The following is a 10,778-nucleotide window of genomic DNA, read 5'->3' as shown; positions in this document are numbered from 1 at the left end:
CTGGCCCACCATTCTGGCCCTGTAGCCATGTCTAGACTTTCATCTCTAGTCTACAGAACCTTTGACCATTCTGTAGTTTGGTTACAACCATGTTGTAATATGGTGTATTAAATCGGAACTTCAGTTATTATAAACAGCTCTCAAGCAAAATTTTTATGCAAATTTCCTTTGCTGTTGTTTGAAAATTAACTCTCTTTAATCAATCCTATGGTGTTTGTTTTGTTGAGATAAATATCTGGTTAGTTTTTATAATGTTTAATCATATTTGATTAGATACAACTGAATCTATACTTGATTAAATGCTGATGAATGTCTGGCATATACAATTTTCACTCATGATTTACAGCCCCAAATCAGAGTGTTAGCTGCTACACTCACCCTTAAAGATACATCTGGGTTTCACTGCATCAGTAAAATAATTCTTCTGGGTCTCAGTCTCATTTAGATAGATAGATAGATAGATAGATAGATAGATAGATAGATAGATAGATAGACAGACAGATATAAACAGATGATAGATAAATATATGATAGACAAGTATCTGATAGAGTAAATAGATAATGAACACATGATAGAGATAAACAGATGATAGATAGATAGATAGATAGATAGATAGATAGATAGATAGATAAATAGATATGATAATAGATGGATAGATAGATGCAAATAGATGCTAGACAGATACTGATAGATGATAGAGAGATTATAGATAAAAGATACATAGATAGGAGGGAGGGAGGGAGGGAGAGAGAGAGAGAGAGAGAGAGAGAGAGAGAGAGAGAGAGAGAGAGAATGGTTTGCGTACATGTGTCAGTCTCCAATTCCAAAGGATACACAGAATGATATAACATTAAGAGATGGCAGTGCGCTTCTTAGATCAACTGGGCATCTCTGATCTTACTTCTAAAATGTTATAGTTCTGGAATCTTGATGAAACTAACCTTCTCATAATTAGTTTTCTTGTGGTTTATTTCATGACCAGATTCCTAGGGCTTTAGATCAAGGGATTCAGTGGTGTCACCACTATTAAGATGACAGTGGCCACCATGTCTTTTTCTAGGAGGATGAAGGGTACAAACAGATGGTCAGGTCACCTGTAAAAGAGATCACAGTGAGGTGAGACCCACATGTGTTCCTTATTCCTTGAATAGATGGGAACTTCAATACATTGGAAAGGCATACGAAACAGTGATACATATGAATGGTGTGATAGAGGTCAGCCCACCCACAGTGAAGGATGTGATGTCATTGATAAAGGTATCAGAACTAGAGAGCTTCAGGATAGGGTATGTGTAGGGGATTGGTTCTAATGCTTTGAATTAAACCAGCCCCCAAAATTGGGCATCAGCATGTCCAAACGCTGAAAGTCCTTGTCCCCAGTTGGTTTTCAATCGATCAATAAAGAGACAATGACCAATGACTGGGCAGGTAGACTGAGGCAGGACCTTTAGGTTTGCTCAGGTTAGGGACTGGGAGAGAGAAATGAGGAGAATCATGATGATCTGGTGATTTAGAGGGAGACGAGATGGATCAGACTTAGAACAGAAGAAAAATCATCCAAAATGTAGGCAGAAAGGAATGCGGCTCCCGGAAGGGCTGCCCAGAAGCATATTGGGCAGCAAAGACTAGGGGGCCACCCAGAAGGAGCCAAGGCAACAAAGATAAAAGATAGAATTAGAGGGCATTAAGCCAGAATTACAGGAGAGAAATGTGTGCTAGTTGTGGGGAGGATTAGAACTGCCCAACCTTTGAGCTAGTCAAGAAATATTTAAAATTAACTGGGGTGTGTGTGTGTGTGTGTGTGTGTGTGTGTGTGTGTGTGTCTGTGTGTGTGTCTGTCTGTCTGTCTGTCTGTCTGTCTGTCTGAATCTAGATAGCTCTTGGGTGGGTGAGCACATGTGACCCATCTGGAGCACAAAGTGGTTTAGCTAAACTACCACAACAGGTATGGGTCACAGAAGAAGTGGTTCACTGCATTGTGGGAACAGAAGGTGAGTCGAACCATGAAGAGAGCCTGCAGGTTTGTGATGAACCATGTTATGGCCACCAGGAGGACGCAGAGTCTGGGTCTCATCATCATGGTATAGTGGAGTATGTGACAGACAGTGATAGGATTACTAGGGCCACTACACTCAGGAGGAAGCCATCCACATCATTGAATATGATTTTAAAAAACTGGGTCATACACTCTGGGTAAGAGATGGTCTTGCTTCCCAACACGTGGTTCACCAGAGCCTTGGGGACAGTGACTGAGGAAAAGCAGATGTCAACACTGGAGAGGTTGGCCAAGAAGAAATACATGAGTGGAGATGAGGTCACAGCTGATGACCAGGATGATGAGAAGGTTCCCACAGACATTGACCAAGTATATCCACAAGAACAGCCTGAAAATGACCTCTTTTTTCTCTGACTTTCCAGAGAGTCCCAGGAAGAGTCCGTGTCCCTTGGTGGACAAAGTGCAGCTGAATGTAAAAGGAAGATTTAATTGGCCAGGCTCCACATACTACAGGGATTTTACTTAGAGTAGGGGGATGTTGGAAACTAAGGTGGCCATCTCACACATGCTAGGGCAATGCTATGCCACTGAACTGCACCCTCAGAGGCTAGGACAGTCCTATGGAGTTCATTTTGCTGAAATGCATAGCTGGTCAATCTCTATAATACTTATTCATATTTGACTGCATGAACTTATTCACCTCTCATATTTAATGAACATCTAGTATGCACATTTCTCTCATGTACTCTTTTTTGATCCTCTGATAATTATAATATATAAAGAATTCAAGGAGAGGCCCTAGAGGTGGAGACAGAGGGTCAGAAGTGAATGGTGTTCCGGTCATGGATCCCATAATACTCAGTCAACGTAGAATAGCTAAGGCTCCTGTTTAGTTCTTCCCCATTCTTTCCTCCAAATTTTCATTATCTATCATTTATAGATGAGCTGAGAGCCACTCACTGCATCTTCTCAGGTCCTCTATATCAACGTCTGAAAGTTAGAAGTTATATCATTTAACAGAGGGAAACTCCCAAAACAAAAGCACGTAGGCATATCTCTCAGGGATCTCATCCGTTCCTCCAGGTGAGGACAACGCTGTTTGTGCAACTCAGATTGGTTCAGGTTCCTCTTAACTGCTCCCTGCACTTGGTACTTCAAGGCTGTGAAGGACCAGCCTGATAGTCTATTCTCAAGCTTGTAACACAGCATCAGAATGTGCTTGTGGACCTCAGAACGGTTGTCACTGTGCAGAATAGAAAAACAAACTCAGGGGGTTGAGGATTTAGCTCAGTGGTAGAGCGCTTGCCTAGCAAGCGCAAGGCACTGGGTTCGGTCCTCAGCTCCGGAAAAAAAAAAAAAAAAAGAAAGAAAGAAAAACAAACTCAGAAAAACTACATTGCATGTCCAGATTCAGGTAACACCAGACTATTCTCATCCTGAGGTGCTCTGTGTCCAGGGTGCATATGTACCTCTGATGAGGAGTTACAGGGAGTCAGCCCTGGTGGCCCTCAAAGTTGGCAACTTGATCCACATCGCCCCATCCTCAAGGGGCATCCTCAAGTCTACTCAGAGACTCCTTCGTCTAAATAAAGTAAGAGAATGAGTTAGATGTGGCACTCAGTTCTACATTTGGAAGGAAGATGGGAAATTTATAGGAAGCATGTGCTTGTGGGAACATCTGTGCTGTTGAGATAGTGGCATTTTAACTTCCGCAGGCCCTCTCACCGGCTGCTTTCTTCTGCAGTTGGATGCCTTTATAGAGTCCTTGTCCCTGTTGACTCCCTGTTTAAGCCTGGATGATGAAAAGTCACAGCTCAACCTTAGAGCTGAGGTTTTTTCTCACTGGAGAAGACTCTAGTAAGACATGGGGGCTTTCTCGGGTCGGCTAGAAGAATGGCAGCCAATAAATAGAGCCTCCCTCCCTCCCTCTCTCTCCCTCCCTCCTGGGGACGGTGAATAGCCCTTAAGCCTTCAGGATTAAGGTTCGATTTACTAATTTATACTAAGAGAGTAATGACTAAAAACAGAAAGCCAATTCTGCGCTTTAATCTCTGTAACAGTTCATCTATCCCTGACACAGAAAACCAGAAGCTTCTAGAGAAGTGAAGAAGATTTTTACATTTCACTGTGGGTTTTCCCAGGAAACACAAAAGGCCGAACTGGCAATTCCCTTGTAAATACTTTCTTAAAACTATAAGACATTTTAAGATTTGTTCCATTTTAATCTGTATGTGTATGAGTGTTTTGTCTGCATAGATACCTATGTGCCATGTGTGTCCCTGGTCATCGGTAGGGCCAGAAGACGGCATTGGATGCTGTGCTACTGGTACTGGAGTCATAGATGATTGTAAGCGGCCATGTGGGTGGTGCTGGGAGCCAACCTGGGTCTCCTGCAAGAGCCTCCATGCTCTTAACTGCTCAGCCATCTCTCCAGCCCTAGTAGAGCATGTCCTTCCCTTGGCGTTGGCATCTTTAAGCCCTATTTTATAGCCTTATGATGTACGCTGAATTACTTTCTAATTAGAGTCTTCATATGATCAAATCATTTTTTAAAGTAATTTTCTTGAAAAATGAATGACAATGGAAATTTAGCACTCCCTCTACAAAATATCCAAGAAACAAGGAGCGTGAAGATTCGTGTTCTCAACCATGAGGCCAGTCGTCATCAAAATCCACCTTTCCTTCCACTAACTGAGGAGGGCAGGGAAGCTCTGTGGGAGGTGGCAGGGAGAATCAGACCAGAAAATGGGGATGAAGTGCTTGTTGCAGGAGCAAGGCGTCCACTCAGTTCTGCTGTGGATTTTGGCAGGTCACAGGTCCTGGTGCAGTAGAAAGGTAAGGCCCAAGATTCTGACCCCAAGCTGCTGTGTGCTGCTGTTTTGTGGATCATATTGTGAGCATTAAGACCCTAAGACCTGGGCTGGAGAGATGGCTCGATGGTTAAGAGCACTCACTGCTCTTCCAGAGGTCCTGAGTTCAAACCCTAGCAACCACATGGTGGCTCACAACCATCTGTAATGGGATCTGATGCCCTCTTCTGTTGTGTCTGACAGCTACAGTGTACTTATGTATAATAAAATAAATAAATCTTAAAAAAAACAAAAAACAAAAACCTAAGACCTGGGGCCTATGAGATGGCTCAGTGGATCAGGTCATTTCCCTGAGACTCATGTGTTGTGGGGGGAAGAACCCACCCACCACAAATCATCCTCTGGCCTCTATCTATAGATGTGTATGCACACAAATATACATAATAATGATAACAAGTTAATTAATCTTCAAAGTGGACCTTGATGGCTATCCTGTTCTAAATAGTCTTGATGGTTTTAAGGGATGTGTCCTTAGAGTTAGTCTGACCTTGGGTATTAGGTTGTCCGTCCTATGATGTCAGTGAAGTAGTAAGGGATTGGTTAGTGTGTGTGTGTGTGTGTGTGTGTGTGTGTGTGTGTGTGTGTGTGTGTGTGTCCTGAGAAACCAGGACTTTATGGAGGGGGTGGGAATCATATAGTGGAGATGGAAAGTCCTGGTTATCAAAGAGTCCCCTGGTTTCAGTGTGTCTTGGGGGACCCTAATGACTGTCCTAAGATGTTGGCTTGCCTTTAAAAGGGCATATCCTAAGGATACCAGAACAGAGTTCCACAGTCAAACCCACCTCAAGGGACAGCATGAGGGGCACCAGCTTTTCCTGACCTCTCAGAGAAGCTAAGTGTCAGGGTATCCTTGAAGAATCACAATGGCAGAGTCTGAGAACCTGAATTTATTTCAAGGTGAGACCTGAGTCTCAGTTGGACACACTTGGAACCGAGATGCTCTGGAGGATCTAGGTCACCTTGCCAGGTCATGATACCTTCAGGGTTCTGGATGAGTGATGAGGTATTGGTTGAATGAGGAAATCAGAGAGACTTGCGAATTCTGATGTCTGCTTGTTGGTGAGGCCACTCATTCAGGGCTGAGTCAATCAAGGGGTGGGCTTGGGTCAGGGAAGGGCCAGCTGCTGTGGGATCCTAAACCAGGTTTTATGGAGGGTGTAGGTGGGGCTCGCCTAGTAGTGTTTGAAGGTTCTCTGGCTTCGGTGAGTCCTAGAGGGTCCTACTGTCCTAGAAGTATCAAGGTATCCGAGAAGACCTGCATGCACTTGTGATTTTCCACCCACGGAGTTTCCTGGGAGTGGGTCTTTTCAGTATCGCTCACTCGTATGCTGGGGTGTCATGCCTTGTTCCTACCACCCCCACCCATGTCCTTCTCTCCACTCCCTCTCCCTACAGTGAGGTTCAGAGGAGAGGTGTCTCAGTAGGAATGTCTTTTTCCCTCCGTCCCCTGCCTGCTCCCAGAAAGGAGATTTAACAGGACAAAAGAATCTGGTCCCCTGGGAATATGAGCTCTTGGCCTCAGCCCCTGGACCCTCTGACAGAGCCACCTTCTCTCATCTGACTTGTGATCCTCCCCCAAGCCTGGGGGCTCTGGTGACCAAGAAGTGATTGGACGGGCTCATGGGGCCAGGAGGAGGTCTCTTCTCTGAGACTAAGGGAGAAAGAAAGGTAGCGTGAGAAAGTCGATAACTAAGAGAAAACAGAACAGCATCAGGCAGTAGAGACAGGAAGAAAACTGGGCAAAGCCAAGAGGGGGGAAAGGAGATGTCATTTCAGAGGAAGGATGGAGAGTTAGGAAAAGGGGGAAACCGTGAGTAAACAGGTATCTAGCTATACTACACACACACACGCACATGGCAAGGGAGAGACTCAGAAAGAGCTAGAAAGTAGAAACAGGGAAGAAGAGAGAACAGAAGACAAGACAGGATAGACAGAAGCAGTGAAAGACTGCAGGGAGTCGCAGACTAGAGGACAGCGCACTAGACCATCTTTGGCTTGGGTGGCTGGCCATGGAAGCTCAAAGAAGGAGCCAGCAGGAAAAGCAAACAAAGGGCCCTGTCTGTGGCCGATCCCTGCCTGAGTCACACGCGGCCTCTGGGACTCTGATCTCCACAGTAGGTGAGTGAATCCCCAGGATGGGCTTGGGTCCCTGAGGGAGCAGCAGACGTGGGTCCCAAAGCTGCGTTGGCTTTGGGGAATGGTTTGTACCTCAGAAGGTTGACAGGGGGGACGCAGAATTGAAGCTTTGGGGACCTTAGGAAGTGAGACAGCAGAAACCCTTTGCTTTACAGGTGGGGAAGTGAGGCCCTGCCTGAGGGAACTGTGGAAAGGCACAGGCTCAGCACTAGGGTAGCAGGAAAGCTGAAGCCTTATGCTTGCCCAAGGCCCCTCCTCCTTGGAGGGAGCTGGAGGGACTGGGGTTTTCCTCCTGGGAGGGCTGTTCAGTACTTGTCTGAAGACACTGGGTGCAGAGCAGGGAGCCACACCTTTGGTTTCCTCTGGGGATGGTGTCTCTACTCCGGACCCCTCCTTTCCTTGGCACCCACCTTCCCAGGTGTCTCCTCTTCCCTCTCTGTTCTCTCTGCCCTGGTGGCTCTTAGACTAATTAATGTGAGGCTTAGGGAGCTTTTGGGGAAGAGAGGCAAACCTTTCCCACGAGCTCAAGTTCCTGCAGGCTGGTGGCAGGGCCAGGGCAGAGGTAAGAGACAAGTCAAGAGGTTCATCCCAGAGTGGAGAATGCGTCTGCATATAAGGGGGAGGGGGGAAGGGGAGGGAACACTTCATCCTCCAGAGCGGGGCCAGGGTGGGGAGGTGTTGTGTGAAGGAGAGACATAAGAAGGAGGTGCATAGGAAATTAAAAACTGTGCGTGGCAACCAAAGAAGTCCTTAGTAGACAGCAAAGAGGAGAATCTCAAAGCGTGTCCCGTGGGTCATACGTGCCCGAAGGTAAAGCACACACGTGGGGGGCCAGGAGCCAGAGCAGCGGTAAAGGCAGAAGGCAGAAGCTGTGATTTTGAAAGCTAAAACAGTTTAGCTCGTGGGAACATGAGTCCCACGGAGAAGCAACATCTCAGGAGCGAAGCAGAACACAGGGGACCTGCAACAGTGGTGCAGGGATGGGCTGGGTGGTCCCATTAGTAAGGGGGTGTCCCTCCATTTCCCTCTCTCCATAGACAGGAGCCCCGAGGCTTCTAAGAGACTCTCTGGTACAGGGCTGGGGAGACCCAAGCTTTGCCCACAGAGGGGCCGTCCCCACTCCCGGCGCCGCCACCGCACCACCTTCAACCCAGCACAGCTGGGACAGCTGGAGTCAGCCTTTGGGAGGAACCAGTATCCTGACATCTGGGTTCGAGAGGGGCTTGCCCAAGACACTGGCCTCAGCGAAGCCAGAATCCAGGTGATGATGCCCTAAGGTACTCGGGAAAGAAACATTGTCTAGCTGCTTGGGGGCACTGTCTGGGCATAACCATGGGGCTTTTAACCCTGACAAAGGATATTCACCAGAATATAAGATTCATTCGCCAGTCAACATACTCTCCAGTGCACCTGGCCCCAGCTCTAAGCTCATCTACCTTGACGGTTCCTGGATGTAGGTCTGGAGAGGTGTATACTTCAGGGGTGAAGATCTCACACATACAAAGCCTTGGGTCCGACCCTCCAGCACCACACAAACAAAAGTAAAGTCAAGACCCACACCCCAGCCTCTAATACCATCACAAACTCCAGCAAACAGGCAACCCTAGCTATTCACACATGTGCTTTCTTGCCTCTGGCCAGTCTTACATTTCCATAAGCCTCATGTTCCTGAAGTCTCAGCCTAGAGTTAGGTGGCCTGAACTACAAACTCTTTCTTAAACCTTCCCTGTCCAGTAACACTTTCCCAGTCTTTACCTCTCAGCCCGCTTTAAAGGCACCACCTACTGTCATGGCGTCTCATTTGGAAGCTGCCATTTCAGACTCCGAGTAATCGGAGCTGGGAGAGTCAGATGGAGGCTGGAAGTATGGGTGAGGCTTCTAGGTCCTCAGAAGCCCTGACCCGGACAAACCTCAGGGAGAGCTACCCTGTCCTTGGGGACACTGCCACCCATGAGGGACAGACGTGCTGATGCGTCTTCTCTTGCCTCTCCTCAGGTCTGGTTCCAGAACCGCAGGGCTAAGCAACGGAAGCAAGAGCGGTCACTACTCCAGCCAACAGCCCATCTGTCTCCGGCCACCTTCTCTGGCTTCTTGTCAGAGTCCTCTCCTTACCCCTACACCTATACAACACCACCTCCACCCGTACCCTGCTTCCCTCACCCCTACAACCACGCTCTCCCCTCCCAGCCCTGTACGGGTGCCTCACTCACTCTTCCTGCCCAGCCTGAGGACTGGTACCCCACCTTGCACCCAACCCACACTGGTCATCTGCCCTGTCCCCCACCCCCACCCATGTTTCCCCTCAGCCTGGAGACACCAAAGTCCTGGAACTGAGCGGTGCCGTCACCCTTTCGCCTTAACCCTCTTGAAACACAAGAAATTGGGGTTTCTCTTTTCCTCTTAAGGTTGAAGTTAGAAACGTGGCGGGGCGGGGGGGGGATGGGGTGGTGCGCAGTTCAAGATTGGAAATGGAAAAAAGGTGGGGGGAGAGTCCGATGAGTTGTCCACGGGGTGAGGAGCTGAGAGACTATGAGGGGGTTAACTGGTAGGAGATAACAGGCTAAAAAGCACAGAGAGAGGACCTGAGGGCAGTGGAGATAGGGCCAGTGGGTGGGCAAACATACAACAGGGAACAATGTGCATAGATTATGCAAATAATATGCAAATATTCGAATGGTCCCGTCTCTGGGTCTCTGAAAAAAAGAGCCTAGAATCAATCGCACACAGACGCTGAGCGGTAACTCCACTAGTCCTGAGTCCACCGAAAATATTAGCTTCAGCACATCTTTGGTGGTTTTTTTGTTTTGTTTCGTGTTTATCATTCTTGGCAATTGAGGACGACGACACTTTTGCTCACCTTTAAATGTTCCTTTATTTCTAGTGAGAGATAAAACTTGGGGGCTTATTAAAAGTTTATTTTCTCTCTGTGTAGCCTGAGTTAGGTGTTTCTGTGGGTCCATGTAGCCGTCTTTCACTAAGAGAAGGCCGAGCGTGCGGCTGTGTGTGTGGAGACTGCTTTTGATGGTTTCTTCCTTGTTTTCTGCCTTTTCCACCAAGGGTTCCCTAAGAAAGCTAAACCCCAACCCACTAGGCGCTTCTTGTATGTAAAGACTTAACTTTTGTTTTAGAGATCTAGAATCGCGTCCATTTTGTAGAACTAGTAGAATTTAGAAGGGTCGTTTGGTTTGTTTTTCTGTGTTCCATGTTTGGCAGAAGAACCCAGCTGATGAACTCGTTGCTTCCAGAGGCTTATCCGATGTTCTCTTCATCATTTGGATATTACAAAGCATCGTAAAAATGTTACGCCTTGAGTTACTGAAATTTAATTGACTACGTGTAGTTAAATAGTTCTGTGATTGTCTCCCCTCCCGTCCACCCTTACCCCAATCGGCTAACGAGTTATTCCTGTACCATGGTGTAACCTTGCCCTTAGCTTTGTAAAGTCATATGTTTTCATTCACCAGGTTCTTGTGGGTACAGGGACAGCTTTGGGTCACCAAGTCCTTCCTCTGTTCTGGTACCAGAACCCAATGACCAACACCTGCATTGTGAGGATGCTGGGTAACTTTAAAAGGTTTCTTACCCCCGAAACAAGGTGCCTCCTGTCGTTTCTTTCCGACTTCTGTGACTCTTAGCAAGGTTTGCTGTTTGGTTTCATTTTACCTTATTCAGACACAGGCTCACTACGTGCTGCAGGCTGGCCTTAAATTTGCTATGCAGCCCAGACAGGCCTTGAACTCTCGGTCTTCCCGTCTCGGTCTCCTGAGTGCTGGTGT

The 10,778-nt window shown here is 47.2% G+C and overlaps 1 protein-coding gene and 1 pseudogene across 1 annotated transcript; one reads left to right on the top strand and one right to left on the bottom strand.

Annotated features, from left to right (window-relative positions):
• Positions 1-877: 877 nt before the first annotated feature.
• Positions 878-2,961, bottom strand: LOC116910264 (annotated as a pseudogene).
• Positions 2,962-6,875: 3,914 nt separating this feature from the next.
• Prop1 (PROP paired-like homeobox 1) lies at positions 6,876-9,336 on the top strand. Its single transcript, XM_032911715.1, has 3 exons — positions 6,876-6,984; positions 8,040-8,263; positions 8,998-9,336. The coding sequence occupies exons 1-3, from the start codon at positions 6,876-6,878 to the stop codon at positions 9,334-9,336; spliced, it is 672 nt and encodes a 223-aa protein (XP_032767606.1).
• The last annotated feature ends 1,442 nt before the right edge of the window (positions 9,337-10,778 follow it).

The sequence above is a fragment of the Rattus rattus genome, chromosome 9 (assembly GCF_011064425.1).
Source record: "Rattus rattus isolate New Zealand chromosome 9, Rrattus_CSIRO_v1, whole genome shotgun sequence".
NCBI classification, from domain to species: Eukaryota; Metazoa; Chordata; class Mammalia; order Rodentia; family Muridae; genus Rattus; species Rattus rattus.
This window is presented reverse-complemented; position numbering and strand designations above follow the sequence as displayed.

What these genes read in the sequence shown, in the direction of transcription:
- Prop1 (XM_032911715.1), top strand. Translation starts at nt 6,876, where the DNA reads ATGGAAGCTCAAAGAAGGAGCCAGCAGGAAAAGCAAACAAAGGGCCCT. An exon ending in GACTCTGATCTCCACAGTAG is followed by an intron (nt 6,985 to 8,039) that starts GTGAGTGAATCC and finishes CTCTCTCCATAG; the next exon opens with ACAGGAGCCCCGAGGCTTCT. An exon ending in TCAGCGAAGCCAGAATCCAG is followed by an intron (nt 8,264 to 8,997) that starts GTGATGATGCCC and finishes GCCTCTCCTCAG; the next exon opens with GTCTGGTTCCAGAACCGCAG.